Raw genomic sequence first — 19,183 nt, forward strand, 5'->3', positions numbered from 1 at the left:
AACGATCCTCGAGGTCTACTCTAAGAAGGCGTGAATACACCCCCCAAAAAAAAAAAATAAAGTGAAAAGAGAGAGAGGGGGACACGCGTGCGCACAAAACGCCTCGCGTATCTGTTTGGGTGTGTGTGTGTGTGTGTGTGTGTGTGTGTGTGTGTGTACCTCATAGACACGGGAAAGGGGGGTTGTAACGAAGGGGTGGATGAGGCGGTGTTTGCAGAGCAATGACTGTCATACATGTGCGCCCTCGAACATCGAAAAGGAAGGAAGCGTCCGCATTCGGGGGGAGGGGGAGGAGGATCTGCACTCGCGGACGCCGCGTCGTCACATTGGCGGCGATTCGCTCGAGATGCACCTCTGCGTTCAGCATCGCTCTTCCGAGGGTTGGAGCGGGAAGTAGGGAGCGCCGACTCAGGCAACGCGACATGTACTCAACAAACGGATGGACTTTAGTAAAAAGAGGAAGTGGGATAGCAGCGGGGGGGAAGAGGGGAGAAGGGGGAAGGGGGAAGGGGGAGGGGGGGAGGGGAAACCTTCAAAAATACTGAGGATAGCACCTCACGAGCTCCTGTGCCAGATACGCAGATGAGCGGCGCCGCCGGCGCTGCTGGTGGTGGAAAGACAGGCAAAAATGGGACTCCTCATAGCCGTCGATACTACGCTCGTCGCGATACGTTGGCGGTGGCGGATCTGTCGTGTCATTATCACTGGAAACGGCACCAGCAGTCACCGACCCCCTGTTGAGTGTGGGCCACGCCTGCAAATCATCTGTCGGTATCGTCTTCTCACTCGCAAACGGCATCACTGATGAGCGACCGTCGTCGTGTGTGGCCCATAACATCGTGGCCGCGGCGGCGTGCAGAGGCGCCTGAGACGGCCGTGTTAACGCACACGGCTGTGCGTGGGCTGTGTACCCTCCCACGGTGCCTAAAGGGACACTGGAAAGCGGTATCTGCACGGAGGATGTCGTGGAGAGAGGGGGTGGCCTGGGACCACAGGAAGAGATGATGATGCAACCGCCAGCATCGAGTTCAGACTTATCACCGTCAGCGGCACCCGTTGCTATGGAAGCTACGTTCTCCTCGTACGGTATCAGGTGAAGCTCCATAACCTCCTCCACCAGGATGTCGAACCCGCAGAGGTTCAGCTCTGTTCCCACGACCCAATCTGCCCCACGGTGAGCGCGGTGCATACACGTGAAAACTTCGTTGGGCGCCTGCCCTGCTGATCTGCAGCGCAGCACACATTTGTTGTTGTCCCTGTCATAGAGATAAGAGACGTCGTAGGCGACGGAAAGCGCACCCTCGCGCTTAGCTCGCTGCTTGCGAGAGCCGCTGCAGCAATTAAAGATCACGTGAAACCGAGAGGCACCAGCGATCACGGGTGATGTAGCATGGCTGTTGCCTGCTGATAGACCCCATTTCGGCATTGGGGGGGGGGGTTCTCTGTGTATACACAGATGTCTGCGGCGTCACAAGAAGATGTCCCTTTAGCCTTACCACCGTCGAGTCCCAGGAAGCGAAGAAAAGAATACGTAATGTCTGTGTAATGTGCGTGCGTGTGCGTGACTGGATGTGTGTCTGGGAGAAAGATGGCAATAGAGGGGGATACATGTGTAGGGATTCTCAGCTCTCAAGAAATGACAATCCTAAACGAGCGGCGCGGTTTTCAGCGTTCAAAGTGGCAAGATTATACAATGCGTATGACTCGCAGGGCCTCTCCCCCCTCCCCTCAAATGGCAGCTCTCCATAGAGGATGCCCCATCCGTCGACCTCGGGCCACACGAGCTGTATTCGTCCAGTGGGTTTTGGAGACGTGGCGACAGGTGCGGGTGTGTGTGTGTGTGTGTGTGTGTGTCGAAGGACGTGGGTATGCATTTGTCTGCCTTCCTCCTTCCCCATTTTTACGATCTCACTTTTTCTTCTTTTCTTCTACCGCGCGCGGTTCGACTCCGCGCTTGCGCGCACACAAGTCACAACTGATTTGGGCACAAAGGTGGGCACAACTGCGCTCCACATTCATGAAAAGGCACCCACTGGAGTTCGGGGACGCCGATCGTAGCACAACTCATCCACTCGCTTTCATGACGACTACCGCCTCTCAGGGAGAGGAGGGGGAGAGGAGGATGGCTCTGTCGCCACCACGTCACGAAGAGCATCGCAGACGTGCTGATAAAGCTGCCAGGCGGCCCTGTCACTCGTGTGGCCGACCGCACGCGCTGCCACCCAAGGATATGCGGTAAACCTTCTCGTGCTCGCCTGTGACTCGAGACCATCGCATTCCTTCTGTAGTATCCGCAGGTTGCTGTATGTAGAGAAACCAGCATGCGAAGAAGATCGCGAGTCTGGGCACCGGCACTCTGCTTCAAGCTCCACTAGAGCCTCAGCCACCCATGCCGCCTGGTTCGCCAAGGACGAGGACGCGGCCGCACCGCTATTTACTCGGCGAATGCGCACCTGCGCGCGGCGTCCCAGCCACCACTTCAGCAACGCCTCAACCCGTTCCGCAGGTGACCATCGATAACTTTCTTGAATGCGCGCCACGTCACAGGAGCGGGCACACAAAAGTCCCTGCAGCTCCTCGCGCACGGCAAGCGGCAGCGCACACTGTTGGGTTGTGGCGCTCAGCCACCGCGTGATCTCCTGTAGGAGGCGCAAAGAGTGGTCACTGGGCAGTAGTGCTGCGGTGGTGATCGTGTCGGCTTGTGTGCGTTGTGCCCCTGTGCCCAGCGAGGACCAAGAGCGAGTAAGGAAAAAGGCTGCCGTATGCTCGAAAAGGATGCCTTCCGCAGCGTCACTGCCCCCGCTGCCGAGGGGACGGAGACGGGCAGAGGCAACAGGTGCTTCAAATGGAGTGATCCTGTCAAATGCGGCGAACTTCTGGTCGTTGAATCTCAAGGCAACGTTGCCAGCGCCCGTAGCGGCTCCCACACGCCAGCTCTGCATGCGAACCTGCACCTTTGACAACAACACCCGACGGCGACGCTTTCTTTCACCGCCCACTCCATGCGATGATGAGGCGAAGAAATCGGCTCGAGTGTCCTCTGCACCGACAAGGTGGACCATTACATCGCTCTCGAGGTAAGCACTCAGTGCCCCAGCATACGCGTGCCACACACTCTTGCCATAGTGTGTCGTCTCACGCCACGATGCGTACGAGCCATAGTGACGGCTGCCAGTAGGACCGTCGACAAAACCGGGAGCCGAGGGCCACGCAGCAGCCCATGCCGGCTGAGCCGGTGCTGTACTCATTGTGACCTTTGCTTCGTCCTTTGTCACCCCTTGCGCATCACTACGTACCGCACGGAGAACAGCGGCGACGGCAACTGTGTAAGCCTCTCCTGCAGATGCAGCAGTGGCAGTACTACCAGGGACGACGCAAACCTTGGAGCCGTCTGTCCGTACAGCGGTCACCTGGCACTTTGACTGACGTCGCGACTGCATCGACGCAGCTCCGGTTGCCCCCGCCGATGTGCTCTTCAAGGAGGAGTGAGAGAACTCCGAGCAGTCAAAGTTCAGCTTGTATACGACAGGAGCAACTCGATGCCGGGTGCCGTTCTGGCCCAGCCCACTGCTGCGCACGAGCCGGTTCAGATGCTCTGGACGTTGCAACAACTTCGACGCGTCACGGTACGCCTCCAGGTGTGCCAGCACCACGGGAAACTGGAGGCGCAGTGCCTGCCAAGCGGCCGAGCGCCATGCCTCTCGTTTCGTACGACCCACCCCGTGCCCCAAAACAAACGGGGCCGCAGTCGGAGCGGAGCAAGTTGGTGGGACGGCCAACACCGATAAAGATGCCGCGTTCCCGAAGAGGCTCTCAAGATACAAGGTACACGCCACAAAAGGTGGTTCGGTGAGGCAACTGCCACACTGCCCCCGCGTCGCTGCCCCGAGGGCAGACGCATCTACCTTGACAGGTTTTGATGTGTAGAAGATCGTCGACGGCTGTGCAGACGTCATAGCTGTCACCCCATCATCTTGCGCCGCATTCACATACCCTTCACCCCCGCCAGCGCCAGAGGCGGCGCTCGTGAGTGGATCAGGCAGGGGTAGAAGATTGTAGCTACACCTGTACTTGCCCGCAGCACCTTGCAGCAACTCACCGAGGAGTTTGGGAGCAGCGTAAAAGCGCGCGTCGTACGGAGGGTAGCCGGAACCTGGGCCTCCGAACATTGGCGCCGCGGCAGCGCACCACGCAAGAACGTCGCTCAATGGTGGGAGGATCGATGATAGCGGCGCACAGCGGGCTTCAGAATAGATGTATTCGAGTGCACGGCGACACAGCAACGCCAAGGCAGGAATGACACCGGAAGCCACGAGAGTCGTCGTCAAGATAACATTAGCAGAGCGACCCAGCGAGGGGGACTCTGTCAGGAGCTCCTCACACGACCACTCAGCCTCGGACACCTCCCTAACACTCCGCAATGCGTCTACGCGGCATCGTAGGACAACGACCTCCACAGTCGCCGTCTGCCTTTTAGCTGTCGCAGCAGCAGCAGCAGCAGCTACCAAAGAAGCCCCCACACACAGTTGCATCTCCATCACACCTGCGCGAGGTGGAACCGCCTCTTCGCCTAAAGCTTTGCAGTTCCACGTGACATCCTGCATGCCGAGCCACCACTCTCGATCTGATTCACTGCCTCCCTCTCTCGCTGACAGATCAGCAGCCTGAGCGCAGTCCGTCCAAAAGCGTGCAGACAGGGGCCGGTAAGCATACGGCCCCCCTTGATGGCCACAGTCGTTGTCCTCCGAAGCCGCACCTGTACGCGTGGTGGCGAGTTTCGCAACAACAGCCAGCACCGTCCACAACGCGCACGCTTCTGACGCGCAACTCCCGATGCACGCGCGCACCAGTTCAGCCACGATCGAGCGGTGATGCCGCCCATGACCTGAACATGTGCTGGTCATTGCCATGTCGTCAGCTCGCGTGCGGTCGGCGACTTCACATTGCAGCTGCAAGAAGCGTTCCAAGTGGTCACGGGCACGCTGCCACTGCTGCTGCTGCGACACAGACCGAAATGCCCTCTGGGCCGCTGCAGAGGATGACGCGAACATGTCTTGACCCATACAGTTCTGCTCCTCTGCGAGCAGACTCACTCGCCTCACAGCATCCACAGAGCTCGCGGCGTGTGTTTCTGCAAACAGCACGCGTTGCCCCAGTATGTCGTAAAAGAGCATTGCACGCGTCATCGAAGAACCAATCTCGTGGCGAGTCGACCCGTCAGGGATTGCGGTGACCTCGGACATCGACCGCTCCGCAGCGTTGAGTGAGGCGGTGCTGATTGTGAAGCAGCGAACCTGCGGCGACGCCTCAAACCACGAATATAGTAGGTAGTCCAGCCCGCCCTGTGAAAGGGAAGCCTTTACAGGAACCAGGGGATAACACCCCTCTGCGGCAGGGGTGGCACGGCCAAAGACCTGATCATACAAAGAGCAGACAGCAGCAATCAAAAGCAGAAGGGGGCCACGAGGGTAGCCAGTATCGGCGCACGAGAGCCGTGTACGAGGTGATACCCTGGCACCACATCGGATTGTATATCGGTGGTGCAGAGTCGGCTCACTCGCGGCACAAGCTGCGAAGCAGCCGCGAGGAGTCTCCCAGCGCACGTGCACCCTTGTCAGAACGTCCACGTCCCCGTACAGGCCCTGAGAAAGTGCCTGTGCACGGCGTGCTGGATCATGTAATGCCGTTTGTTCAAACATGATCTTCGGATAGCTTTTCAACGGAAGATGAAGGTCGGCACGCATCAACCCGATCATTGCGACCACGTCGGGGTAGTGCCAGTGGTTTTGTGCCGATAAATCGAGGGTGGTATCCGACTTCACGTCCCACGGGTCATGAGGAAAGAAAAAGTCTCGCTCCGGAAGTGCGGGGGCACAAAAGATAGAAAAGAATGGCACACAATGCCATTCAAATGCCGATACACCTGGCGATCTGCAGGGCGCTGAGGATATGGATGCCTCTTGAAGGAAAGCGTCGGTGCACGTGGATATAGAATCTCGGTACAGTGATGCCTTGATAGACGCCAAAAGCAGCAGAGTAGCCCCTGCTATGCACTGGCAGGGCCACAGCAACTCCTTGACTGCCGGCTGGCTTCTACAGAAGTGGCGATCGACGAAAGGGCGCTGGATATGAGCCGCTGTTACTGAAAAGGGCAAACGAATTTCATCGAATGTCACGGGACCCGATGCTACTAGTGAAACAGCTGAACTGGGAGCTGCAAAGAGGCCCAGCTCTGCAGTACCTCCCAGTGGGACGCAGGTTGGCTTAGTTTGGTGCCCTTTAGGTGTGCATCCAACGGATATCGCAGTGACGCTAACACTGTCAGAGAATGCGACACACCTAAAGCGCAAGAGCTGGTGTTCAGTCTGCGCAGCAGACAATGAGCTGCTCACCACATTTCCCGAGCGCAGAGCTGAATTGAGGACACCAACATCCATTTCGCTTGTGCAGCAACCGCCGTATGCCAACTCATTCAGCAGCAGCGCGCCCTCTCGACCGGCATCACGCCACTCAGCCACTGCGTGGGCTTGCAAGACATCAAGGGACTTGAAAAGAGCCACTTTTATTGCGTCACGTACGCTCGGTGCCCAGTCCCCTATTACGCCAACATCGTACTGGCGCGAGTGTTGCCAGTGCTGGAAAGGCTTCCCTCGAGGGTCTGAAGCACGGCCCCTCAAGGAGATATTATCAGCTGCATCTTCACATTTTTGAGTACCCAAGGCAGCGTCAGCATCGTCGACTGATGGCAAGTCCACGGCTACTGTGGCACGAAACTGTGGCTGAGTTTCCCGTGGTAGTGATTTGTGCCGCGGTGCGGATGTAGCTCGCGGAGACTGCGCACGCGTTACTCGGATAAGTGCATAAGCATTCAAGGTTGTCAAAAGTCTCAGAAATGAAATGAAGAGGTCAGAGTCGAGAACCCGCATGATTCTTGCCCACTCTGTAGAAGAGGAGGCTACAGCCAATGCTTCGACGATTGCGCCAAGCTCTGCCTCCTGTTGAGATGCAGCGCTCGACTCGCCAACGTTCAAGCTGCATCGATGATGAAGGGGTACGCGAACAGACGTCTGGAACAGAGAGTCACGTCCCATGCCTTTGCCGGTGAACAGATACTTGCGATTCTGAGGGAGCGGATCGACATGAAGGCCCGAGAAAGAAACAGTCACCCGCCGCGACGAGCTCTGCACTTCGATATTACTCAGCAACCGCGCGTACAAATGGCAGTTCTCGGAAGCTATGCGCTTCAGTTCACGGTACGCATTTACCTTGGAGGCAAAAGACATTGATCCATTGTCGCAAAAGGGATGCAATAGAGATCTTGAAGGGGGAAAAGGGGAGGATCAAATCGCTAACAGTCATCCCCAGTAGAGAACCAAGTAAGACACCGTTTTGCTCTCGGCATTGATCACTCGAGCACGGGGCGTAGAAAAGCTGCTCTGGAAGAGCACGAGCAGCACACTGACGCGTAGGGGACACGCGAAGAGTCCGCTGCGGTGTAGATTGAAGTTGCTGGTAGTATGAGTACGCAGGGACAAGTCTGAATTAGAAGTTGAGAACGTTTTCAATCGAAAGGGCTCTAGAAGGAAAAGGGGTTGCACAACACAAAATGCTGCAAGCCCTGCCGAGCACGTTTCGTGTGTTCCGTAGCCGATAGCGGCGCAGAAAGGTGAAAAAGGGACGAGAGAGGAGGTGGCCTTCGTTCAATGTAGAGCACTTTCAACGCGTAGCAACTAGCAAAAAGGCATGTTTGCTTTTGATTTCAATGGAATCCTGTTGAATGTAGTGGCCTTTGAAGTGAAAATTCAGCAAAGGGTGAGGCATTACCCTTATGGCGACATATACGAGTGCCTATGCACACATACCAGCTCTCAAGCTGTGATGGAGGTGGCTACATGCCATTCCCCCATCATGGAAAGCTTGACACTCGATTCTTTCCGCTACAGCATCACAAGCAACGGTCAATAGGAAAAAGAAAACAGCGTCCACCCGAATGGTGAAAAGAAAGAGTCGTCCTCGTGCACTCGGTTAAAGAATATGAGCTGCAAAAATAGGTGATAGAAGCAAAGAAAGTAGGCGAGGAAAAAAAACTTGCAAAGCGTTTCAAACATAAGAAGGCAAGGCGCACTTCTTGCAGGTGATCTTTACAATGCCGAAGTCAAGAAAGATTTCGTCCGTTCCGGGGGCATAAGTGATTTCCATAGTCAAATGGTTTTCGGTGAGGACTGAGCCGATGCAGTCATTGGGATCCGTGGCACCAACCACCACCGCGTGATGAGTTTTTGGATCGTACAGAAATTTCTCATTATTGCACTCGAGGTTCATGCCCAGACCCTTCACGTTGAAATCGAACAATTCGGCACCGGACTTTACGGTCACGTTACCCACAACAAGGCCGCTCGCGTAGTTGCCGCAGTATGTGCCTTCTGGCATCCTTTCTGTCACCGACATCGCAAGCGCGAATGTAGCTGCGAAGACAGCAACAGCCGCCACGACGCTGAGGGCATACTTCCCGTTGGGGGACATCTTCAGTGGAACGCTTCGCTGTAGACTCGGATTCGTGTATGATTGGGTACAAGGGAAGAGAAACCTATAAAAGCGAAATGGAGCTGAGTTGGGATTTCCGGAGAATTCAAAGCGAAATCTTGCAGAGAAAGAGGAGTGAGGAGTCGGAGGAGCAGACACGAGTAAAGGATACGAAGAGGATAGTGCAGGAAAGACTCGACAGACCTCCTGCCAGGTGTGGCACTGAAAAGCTCTACGCACTCTGACTAGGGCTAGATTGCCCTGAGAACAGCCACACCCTTTGCTCCTATCGTCATGGACTTGTGCCTCGGTGCCAGTGATGGAACAAAGGGGAAAGTGCAGAAAAAACGCCACCGCCATGCAGTTCGAGAAGTGCAAACACGTGGAGAACCAGGATACCCTGCAGACGATATCTTGCTTCGCTCCAGATATACGCAGATAGATGGTCGCGAGGTTAGCGGTGTAAAACCGACACGAACAAGCAAAGGAAAGTGGGATGAGGGAGAATGGAACCCCCTGAAAAACAACGGCAAGAAGACCATTCCTGCCCAAACATGGCGACACCGCGATCAGTTCGCATCCGTCGCAAAAACGGGCATCCACCACACGGCCTGCGCGTCAATGATAGACGCAGCTTTCTAGGGGCACGCTGCGTCACAGCAACAAAAAGATGCGCGTCAAATTGCATGGAAACGACTGAATCTACCCTCGAAAAGTGCACCGCAGAAGACGACAGGAGACACCAACGGCCATGTTTAAGTTTAACAAAAGCGAGAGGGAGAGCGGGAGACTATGCACCTGCGATTGGTTCAGCGACCCCAGCTTTGCCGCAGGTATGCGCTCGTCGCTGAAGATATCTTCAGCCGCCAACAACATTTTTCTGGTCGCATCCAGCTTCTTTACAGCTACATAACCAGCAACAGTGGTGTCTGTACCACGGTGGCGTCCTGCAACGGATACTCTTTCCTCGCGCGCTAGGGTCGTTCTTGGCCTTAGCTCTGACTCTCTGCCAGACGCAACCTCACAAGTCAGACGTGGGGTTCTAGAAACGTTAATTTCCTCGACGTCCAGTATATGGAGAAGGGTTTGCCAGGGTTGAAACCTTGCTGACAGAAGAGCGTCAAGGCGTGCAAAGGTGGTTGGGAACCTCGGCAGCAGAGAAGCTACTGGGAAACATTGCCGAAGAGCCAGATATACGTGCAAGGGGACACAAAGAAGTGCAAACATGAATGAGCGGCTGGGGGTGGAGAAAGTAGCCCTGGCGCGAACTCCCTGCCTCCTGAAGGTGAGAAGCGGAAGGGTAAGAAGCTGCGCTTTTGACGTGGGGGAGCATGGCGGAGTTTCTCCGCAGAGTCGCTTAACCGAGAGTGCCCCAATGAGGCGTGACCTCTTTTCGTGGCTTTCCGGTGTCACGCGGCGGTGTTTTTGGCGATATGCCGCTCGGCTTTCTTAGTGCGCTTGCGGGCTCAGCTCGTTATTTTTGGCGGCCGCGCTTTTCGCCAAGAGGGGGGTCGCCTCGGGCGCGCCCATGGCCGGCGGGGCCAGCCCGGCTGCCCCGGTCGCCGTTTTTTTTTGCGTGTGGGGGCTGGGCCGCGCTCGGGGGCTGGGGAGGGCGTTGGGGTTGGGGTAGGTGGGGGGTTGGGCCAGGTGTTGGGGTGGTGCTGGGCGTGAGGGTTGGGCCAGGTGGGGCGGGGGCGCCGCGGCACATGCTGCGGCGCGTGGACTAGACCCTGCGGGGCCCCGAGGCGCGCGGTGGTTGGCTTTTGGGAAAACACATGTTAGGGGGAGGGGAGGGGGGTCGTCGTGGCCATAGCGGCGCCGCCCCCTTTAGTGAAGAGATTAAAGCACACACAAGTGGCGAGGATGGTGGCGACGTGCGACTCACATCAACCCTCTGGCTCTATGCCGCCGTCCAGCTCCGCTACGTGTGTGTAACTGTTGCTCTTGTGCTTCGGGGTGAAGCGGAACTTCTCCTCGACAGGTCCAAGCAGCAGCTCACTTATGCGGATCCAGTCGGCCACACTGTCGCTGGCCATCAGCGTCTCCAGCTCGTCGCGACCTTTGTAGAAAGGTGGACGCTCGTTGATGCGCTGGGGCAGCCGCTCCAGTAACCCAGTCGGCACATAGCGGTGAAGAAACGATAGCCACTCACACAGGAAGCGCCGCGTTGTCATGACACCGCGCTCGTCCGCCCCCCAGTGAGCCATACCGCATCGGCAGAACTCCTTCAGCATGTCCAGTCGCTCCGAGCTGCTGATGTCTTTGACCTGGCCGCTCTTGATCTCTTCAAACAACCACGGCTTTATGAGGGCCCCGCGGCCGATCATGTGCGAAGTAATGTGTGGCCGCCGCTCCCGGTGCTCTAGCACGTCCTCCAGAGACATAATATCACCATTGCCAATCACAGGCAGTGGGGTGAGGTGCGCGCACTGTTCCACGTAGTCCCAGTTAGCCAGCTTGGTGTACCGCTGCTTGCTTGAGCGGCCGTGCACCGTCACCGCTGCGGCGCCCCAGGTGGAGTACTGATGAATTTGCTGGTGCAGCGTGGGCATCTCCTCGTTAAGGCCGGTGCGACACTTGATCGTCACAGGTCGGCCCTGGTGAACCGCCAGGCTCTCCACGACACTGCGCAGCCGCCCCGTCCGCGTCCAAAGCCCACACCCGCAGCCAGACTTCACAATCTTCTCCACCGGACAGCCGCAATTGATGTCAAGGAAGTCGTACGAAAAGCCGGATGCCTCCAACGCCTGTGCAAACGTCGCTGCTTCCTGTGGGCGAGAAACAGCCAGTTGGATGCCGAAGATGTCTTCGCTTTCATGCCGACGCAGCAGCGACCACTCAGTCTTCTGGAGCCGATTCAAGTTGAAGACTACCGCCATCTCGCTCAGCGTGACGTCCGCGCCGAACGACTTGCAGATGCGGCGAAAGGGCAGATTGCCAACCGTGGTCAGTGGCGCCAGTACAAGCTTGTCACAGAATATGCCACGCGAGCTTGCCTGGCGCCCAATCACCTCGCGCAGCCTCTCCTCCGTCTGAGTGGGGCGAGCTATCGGCTCCTCACTGCTCAACTTTGTAGTCGCGTCAGGTGGCGGTGCTTCTGTTGTCGGTACGGCCTCGCTTGATGGACTGCGGCCACGTTTCTGCCCAGCCGCAACAAAGTCATTTTTCACGGCGGCAGTCGTCGTTGCCGTCAACTCTGCTGCCTCGACCGTTGTAGCATCCACAGGGGAGAAAGCGCCGTCCTTGTCAACAGAGTTCTGCTGCTGCTTGAGCTGCTGTTTGGTTTCACGGACGGCTTTCTTGATCTTTTGTAGCGTTGCTCCAATGAAAAAATTCCGTTCTCCCTCCCATGTGGGGCGCTGCGTGCCCTGAACAAACTCTGAGTGCTCGCGAGCGGCACCCTTGTTCATGCCCCGTGTGCGACCCTCCGCGTCGAGACTGACACGCGCCTGGGCCGGACGCAAGTACTCAGCCTTCACAGGGCAGACACCCTTCTCTGTCGTGATAAGCGGGCGAGCGGCAGGTACCGAGACGGGCATCACCCCCTGTGCCAGTTGCTCTGGCAATGATGTTTCGACATCTGAAGTGGCGGCAGGCCCAGGCGCCCCCGGAGTGGCCGTAGCGATGGTCTCTGGCTGCATCGACTCGCTCATAGCTCGTTTCGCACTCAACGATGTCGTGGTTGCAGTGGACCGGCCAACGATGTGAGTGTGTATGTGTGTGTGTGTGTGTGTGTGTGTATCTGGGCGCGCACGGGCGGGTGACTTGTGTGCACGGCATCGTTAGGTCGGCGCGTGTGTGTTGGTGCGAAGTGGGCCGAAAGCAAAAGTGTGGTAAACGCAGACGACATTGTGGCAAGGCAAATGACGGGGGATGAGAGAAACAGAGAGACATCCTATACTAGATTGAAGATATCCGTACCCCCCCCCATGAAATCCAACGGGGAGTGGAGGAGGAGGAGAAGCCGAATCCGATTCCACTACGCGACCTGCTCCACGGAACAAGGAAGTACGCTTGTGTGTGTGTGTGTGTGTGTGTGAGAGGAGGGAGGGAGGGAGGAAAGGCGGGGGGGGCGGGGTGAACTACTGCGGTGGCAAAAAACAAACAAAATGATGTCGCTTGCTTCACTCCTCACAAATGCACCACTGCCGCTACGCAGGGGAGGTGGGGGGATTACCTAGCTGCGTCACATCCATGCCCATGTCCACCGGACCAAACTTTGCCGGCAGGAGGTCTGCCAGCCGCACCGCCTTCGCTTGCTGCGCGTCGAACGCCACGAGTATCACCGTGAACTCCTCGAAGTTCTGCGACAGGTCAGCGACCTCGGCCAGTAGCTGTCGGCACAGACCGCAGGGCGTGCAAAGAGTCTCAGCTGGAGGCGGGTGCGCCAGGGCGGCGGTGCTGTAGCTGCGGCCGTACACGGCCACAGCGTTGGCGCGCCGACGACCCTCCACATTGGCTCGCACAATGGCGCAGCGCTCCGCACAGCATGCCTGCAGCGTACAGTTCTCGTAGTTGCACCCGATCGTGACGTTGCCGTCATCGTGGAGAAGGGCGGCGCCAACAGAGAAGTTCGAGTATGGGGCGTAGGAGTTCTTATGCGCTGTGACAGCCGCCGCTGCGGCCAGCTGCATCTCCGCCGGCAGCCCTGCCACGGCCATCAGTTGATTGAACACCACCGGAGAGGACCACTTGATGGGAGGCATTTGCGTATTCACCTCGTTTTCTCCTTTTCGTACGTGAGTGTGTGAAACTGTGTTGATGTGTATTGCGTATAACACGCAGTTATGCACTCGCTTGTAGGTGTGGGGGCGTGTTGGTGAGCGGGGAGGGGGTGGGGGAGGGTAAGGGGGTCTGTGTCTGTCTGCTTTGTCTTTCCTCTCTGTTTATGGATGTCGGCCGGCGGGGGGGGGGGGGGGGAAGGGAGGGGGAGGGGACCGATCAAGGGAGTTACACCAAGAGGGGGAGGGGCGGGGGTCGAAATGAAGTGCCGTGGGTGCGATACGTGTGCGTGCACATATATATGAGAATGAGAGAGAGAGCTCTGTGGTGACTGGCATGAACTACATCTGTATATGCGTATACATGTCTCTCTCTCCGTGTGTGTGTGTGTGTGTGTGTGCTTTGCTGTTGTTCTTTGCTCGTTTGCCCTTGTATCGTGGGATCAGCTGACACCTCGAGACACAAACACACACAGACACACGCCAGTGCAAAGATGCCAAAGGACGCCGGGAGACGCAGCTGCTCCCCCGTGCTCGCCTGCAATGCCCTGCCTCGACCTTTTCGCTCCGCGACCCCCCTCCCCCTCCCCGTCCACACCGGCTCCCCCCATCTTTCTTGCAAGTCTTTCCTCTTGCTCTCTCTCTCCCTTAGCGTGCCCCACAACCAGCCGACGGGGAACGCGTCGGGGGCAACGAGATCGACTCCACCATCGCCGGCTGCATCGCGGGGTCGACACCCATGCTCTCCAGCATCGCCCAATAGGCGTGTATGAACGCAGTGACAAAGGCCACAAAGGTGTACTGCGAGACTACGAACAAGGGTATCACCTTCAGGCCACGCGCCCAGCTGCCACCGTGGAGACGGCTTTGGTGGTTGCTGCTGTTTCCATGCAGGCCATCGCGCTGCAGCGCGACGTGCCTCTGCAGCTGCCGGCGCGCTGCCGCTCGCCTATACTCTTCCACGGCCAGCGCGCTCGTGAGCACCGCCACAGCCTGGTCCGTTGGAAGCTCCAGCGCAGCCTGCACCTCGTCCGCGGACGCTTCGTTGAGCAGCCGGCAGAAGGACCAGAAGGGCATGCAGTACGACTCCTCTACTGCAAAATCCAAATAGACCTCCTCCACCGCCCCGATGGTGCACCACCTACTGGCCTCCAGCTCTGCGTAGAACGCCTCTGAATCCATCAGCAGTACATTCATCTGGTGTGCCGATAAAGACGCTGCAGGGATGCCGCTGCCCCGCGCAGTAGCGAAGGCCCCAGTTCCCGCAGAGGCTGCCGATGCAACTGGTGAGGAGCTGACCTTCCTCTTGAGGTTACTGAGGCCGCTTCCGCTCAGGTACTCTTCACCAGAGGCATCCACCCCACTCACACGTGCGCCGGCGCCGACAGACAAGTCTTCGGGCGTGATAGCCGCGGTCGAGTGGGCGACGTTGGGCTGTCCGCCGGGGGACACTGACCACGTGCTGGGTGCCACCACGGATTGACACAGCCGCCTCGGTTGATGCGGCGACAGGGTCTCCTGTGGGGGAAGCGTCGCCACCCGGGGTTCCTCTAGGTCCGCAGGGGAGGGAGGGCCCACTGCTCGTGTTTGGAGGGGCGTTCTAGCATCCGCTGCCAGCGAGGATGTCGACGCGGATGGAGGCGTGCCTTTGGAGGCCCCAACACCACCACCACTACTTGGATTCATCGGCACGCGAAGGGGCGTCGAACTGCGTGAGGGAAACGGCGGCGGCAGGGGCGCGTTTGCACACGTCTCCAGCGCGGCGGAGGGGGCAGCGCTCTCGGGGTGGTGTGGCCGTGCCGTCAGCCCTGCCATGGGACCCGCTTTGACGGAAAGCGCAGTCGTCTCTTCAGCCGGTGATGCCAGGCCCGCTACGCCCCGCTCCGGTGCGGTGTCCTCTGCGTGTGACGACTCTGCCACCACCCCAGCGTCCCTATTGGGGGTGGCATAAAGCATTGATGGGTTATGATATTGAATGCTGCCCTGTGACACAGAGACAACTGCATCGTCGCCGTCACCCGAAGCGTCGGCGCTGGCGGCCCCGGTGGAAAGAAACGTAGTCGACAGCCGCAGCCGCAGCGATTGATGGGCAGAGTAGGGGGAATGTCGCAGCCGGGCAGCGTTGCTGAGCCTCACGTCGGCAGTGGCCGCCATGCTGCGCACGCGACACTCGAACAGCCGCCGCTCGTCCCGACGGTCCCGCTCCTGGTGCTGCACAAGTCGTAGCATCCACTCCGCAAAGTGCACCGCCGCGGCGTGGCGAACACTGTCCGTCACAGGCTTCGTTACAACCGACCGAGGCGACGCAAACATCGGGGAGCTCTGTGTCGGCGAAACAGCGCCCTCACTGGACTCCGTGGCCGCGATACCCTTCGTACCCGGAAGCGGTGCTGGCCCACCCGCCGGCGCCTTCAGAAAGGCCCCACGGAAGTGCAATAACATGAAGGAGGACATGCCCGCGCTGTCGTGCTGTTGATGCCTCCGATGTGCTGACCAAGTGCTACCGCTCCAGCCGACAGCACTGGACGATGAAATACGCTGTCGATATGCGCTCCCGCTACTGCCGGCATCGGTGCCGTGGCCGGGCCGTGGCTGCGCTGTGGCTGCCGCCTTCCCACTCTCAATGCGCTCGCCGACGTGGAGGCAGCGGCGCCAGCAGTGCAGCGACGCGCATGTTTGCAGCACCTCCGCGAGCTGGTCCGGCAAGACATCCCGACCTACCGTCTTGATACCCCAATCCATGAAAAAACTAATGTCGGTGGCGTTGATGCGGCCATCGTGGTCGTTGTCCAGCATGTACAGGAGCGACACGCGGTGGAGACTCACCCACAGCGTATCTGGAAGGTAGCGCAGCGCGTCACGCAGCTCGTCGAGGGTGTAGTACTCGGGCGTCAGTGAGACCAACGGACCGAGAAAATCCGGCGGTGGCGGAAGGGGTGCGTCCGCTGAGCGATTCGCGAGAAGAGGAGAGGATCCGCGCTGCGGTGTGCCCCGCGGTGTCGGTGCAGCGGCGGCGGCAGTGGTGGTGCCATTTGCGCAAGACGCGGGTGTCGCTCGAGAATAGCCACACGCACACAAAATCTCGTCTTCATCCGCCTGCTCCTCCTCCTTCAGTCTCAGCAACGCCCGCTGCACGGAAGACTCCGCGTAGGAGGCGGCTTGGCCCATCCCTCAAAGGGGGCGCTGCGAATACAGTGGTTGAATGCTCTCAGGAACTGCCGCACGCCTTCTCGCCTCTCTCCTTCTCCCTCCCTACGCACTGAAGTGCAAAAAAAAAAGAAAAACAAAAATGTTTGGTGTACTGCGCTGCTCAACAGCAAAAAAAAAAACAGAAAATATAGAGTATATAATTTTACCCCCCAGTGTGAAAGATGAAAAGGTAAAGAAGGAGGAAAGGATGATGACGACGACGGTGGTGGTGTTCCAATTGCTGTAGGCCTCCCCCCTCCTCTCCCTTCCCCTACACGAGATCCGCCTATCGGGCCCCTCCGTTCGCTTGCTTTCGGTGGAGTAGCCTTGAAGCATGCGTCGGTGCCGCAGTGACAGCGAAGAAGAGAATCCCCCCCCCTCCTCTCCCCCTCTTATACTCAACCAACACGCTCCAAGCTGCCTCCTTTGATGCACACAAGGGGGGGGGGAAAGAGAGGACGAGATAAAACCAGTGTGGGTGTGTGTGGAGAGGGGCGGGGGAGGAGGCACACAAATGCCCTACCGTTGGCGCTGCGTGGCCACGCCGACTTCCACCACAGCCCCCCATGAGTGGCGAAGAGGGGGGGACAGGGGGACAGGGGAGGGAGGGGGGTGGAATGGAAGCATTCGCTTTGTGTGTGGGCGAGTGAGCTCGAAGAAGGCGCGCACCACGTGTGCCAACACAGCAGCCATATCCACATCAAACGGGGAAACGTATAGTCCAGCAGCGATCACAGCTTAGCCACTCTTCTCCCTGCTGGAGGCGGTAGAGGATAGGCTGGCATGGCATGCGCACAGGTGGCGTGGGTGGATCGAGAGGACAGCCCCATGCAGAAAAAAAAAGGGCGGAGCAGTGCGTTGCAGAGACATAAACAGATAACGAAACAAGCAGAAGTCCGAGAATCCCTGAGAGAAGTGTAGAAGAAAACCGGGCGGGGTGGGTGGGCCGCAGGTAGCACGCACACAGACACAGAAATATATATATATACATATACATATATACCTGTGCATGTGTTTGTTTTGATTTTTACTTCCCACCCCTCTCTCCATTTCTAACTCCACTTGCGCCTGAGGATCGCCAAAAAAAGTGTAATGATGAGACACACCACAATGGCGATCGAAAATACAATGATCAGCCGGTCACGAGCCATGCGGCGCATGAAACCCTTCAGTTCTCTGCTCGCGAGTCCGAGCTCCGAGTGAATCTCGTCTAGCTCGGCGTTGGTCCGCCTGATCTGCTCCGTCTGTGCTTGCAGCATGGTGGCTGCCCCGTTGCCGAGAGACTCAGTCTCGTTCAGCAGCTTCTCGGTATGCACCAAAGAATGCAGGGTGCTGTGTTGTATCTCGTTGATGCGTGTCGCTGCCTGACGAGCCTCCGCCCGGTTCGCGATCACAGGGCCGCTCCCTCTTTCCGCGGCATCGCAGTCGCCCTCGCTCGGTGCCCAGCGCACCCCAGCACCGCCCTGGACCGCTCTGAAGTTCGCACCCGAATCACGGGCGCTGCGATGAATTTGAAACGACGACGACGACGACGACGACGGGCCGGCGGCGGCGTGAGTGGTGCCCTGTGCGAAGCGCGTTTTGCCTTGTTGCACACGCGCTTGCAACGACGCGATCGTGCTTGCATGCTCGCGGGCGCGTGTTTCGTACAGCTCACGCTCCTCGCCATCCAACAGGCGGACCTCCACCTGAAGTTGCTGCAAGTGTCGGTGGAGTCGTCGCAGAACATCTTTCGATTTATGCACCGCCGCCGCATGTGCAGCGAAGGCGTTGACGTGACCACCTTCCCCACTGCTAATGCCGGTGACGGCTCCGCCAATGACAGCGCCTGTCTCCTGAAGTGGGGCGTTCGCGTCGAATGTGATTGCCTCCAGCTGCCGTTCTAGGTCGAGCAGCTCGTCATGATACAGAGCAGCGTCGGTCATGGCCCACACTGCAGTGGTGCGCTCTGAAATAGGGTCTATCGTTTGTGTGTGTGTGTGTGTGTGTGTGTGTGTGTGTATATAGAGAGATAAATAGAAACAAGCCGTGGTATTCGTTACTGGATCTCCACCGCCACGAGTCCAATTCGGTGATATGGCGGTCAGTGGTTGGAGGCAGGGCCGTGCGCGTGACGCAAAACACGAAACGAAACATAAGAAAAAAAAGGAGGGTACAGTGTTGGTGTTACTCAAACACGTTCAGGCAGCCCTTGCACAGACGGGTGGGGTGGGGATACGGTCTCCGAGAGACGGGACGGTGGGCGATGATCGCAGGCAGCGACGCCGCCCATGATGGTGGTGTTTTTTTCCGCCAGCGAGTACTTCACATCTCTTCAACCCCTTCGCTGCCGCCTCTCTGCTTCATCGCTGTTTGATCGCCTCTAAGGAGACCTGCGCGCGCTTCGCCGTCGTTGTACTAATGCCCCCAGTCACCACGGCTGTCGGTTTCTCTCTCTCCTTTTCTCCCTTGCAGGGGGGGGGGGGGCGGCGAGGGTAACACGCCAGGCCTTGATCCGGCACATGTGCATCGGCTGCAGACGGCACCGTGACAAGAACAAGAGCCGCTCAGCAACGAAAACATCGCATGACCAACGCCCAGGACTTCGGCGACCCTGACAAAAAGAAAAGCAGCGAGAATGATGGAGAATGGCTTGGAGACTGAGGTGGGCTCGCTGCGGCAAATGATGAAAAGCGGGCAGACGTAACGTGCCTATCGAGGCAATAAACTTAAGCGTCCACTAACCCATACGCGCACGTGTGCATGTGTAT

The 19,183-nt window shown here is 58.1% G+C and overlaps 6 protein-coding genes across 6 annotated transcripts; all 6 read right to left on the bottom strand.

Annotated features, from left to right (window-relative positions):
- Positions 1-532: 532 nt before the first annotated feature.
- Positions 533-1,426, bottom strand: JKF63_05419 (uncharacterized protein; the record flags this gene model as incomplete). Its single annotated transcript, XM_067901379.1, has 1 exon — positions 533-1,426. The coding sequence occupies one exon, from the start codon at positions 1,424-1,426 to the stop codon at positions 533-535; it is 894 nt and encodes a 297-aa protein (XP_067758054.1).
- A 661-nt stretch (positions 1,427-2,087) lies between these two features.
- Positions 2,088-7,283, bottom strand: JKF63_05420 (uncharacterized protein; the record flags this gene model as incomplete). The annotated part of the gene is made up of 1 exon (XM_067901380.1): positions 2,088-7,283. One exon carries the CDS (start codon positions 7,281-7,283, stop codon positions 2,088-2,090), a length of 5,196 nt encoding a protein of 1,731 aa, XP_067758055.1.
- An 817-nt stretch (positions 7,284-8,100) lies between these two features.
- On the bottom strand, positions 8,101-8,883 carry JKF63_05421 (uncharacterized protein; the record flags this gene model as incomplete). The annotated part of the gene is made up of 1 exon (XM_067901381.1): positions 8,101-8,883. The coding sequence occupies one exon, from the start codon at positions 8,881-8,883 to the stop codon at positions 8,101-8,103; it is 783 nt and encodes a 260-aa protein (XP_067758056.1).
- Positions 8,884-12,674: 3,791 nt separating this feature from the next.
- JKF63_05423 (uncharacterized protein) lies at positions 12,675-13,229 on the bottom strand (the record flags this gene model as incomplete). Its single annotated transcript, XM_067901382.1, has 1 exon — positions 12,675-13,229. One exon carries the CDS (start codon positions 13,227-13,229, stop codon positions 12,675-12,677), a length of 555 nt encoding a protein of 184 aa, XP_067758057.1.
- Positions 13,230-13,892: 663 nt separating this feature from the next.
- Positions 13,893-16,412, bottom strand: JKF63_05424 (uncharacterized protein; the record flags this gene model as incomplete). The annotated part of the gene is made up of 1 exon (XM_067901383.1): positions 13,893-16,412. One exon carries the CDS (start codon positions 16,410-16,412, stop codon positions 13,893-13,895), a length of 2,520 nt encoding a protein of 839 aa, XP_067758058.1.
- Positions 16,413-17,485: 1,073 nt separating this feature from the next.
- On the bottom strand, positions 17,486-18,358 carry JKF63_05425 (uncharacterized protein; the record flags this gene model as incomplete). Its single annotated transcript, XM_067901384.1, has 1 exon — positions 17,486-18,358. One exon carries the CDS (start codon positions 18,356-18,358, stop codon positions 17,486-17,488), a length of 873 nt encoding a protein of 290 aa, XP_067758059.1.
- Between the last annotated feature and the right edge of the window lie 825 nt (positions 18,359-19,183).

This window comes from Porcisia hertigi, chromosome 17 (assembly GCF_017918235.1).
Source record: "Porcisia hertigi strain C119 chromosome 17, whole genome shotgun sequence".
Classification (NCBI taxonomy): domain Eukaryota; phylum Euglenozoa; class Kinetoplastea; order Trypanosomatida; family Trypanosomatidae; genus Porcisia; species Porcisia hertigi.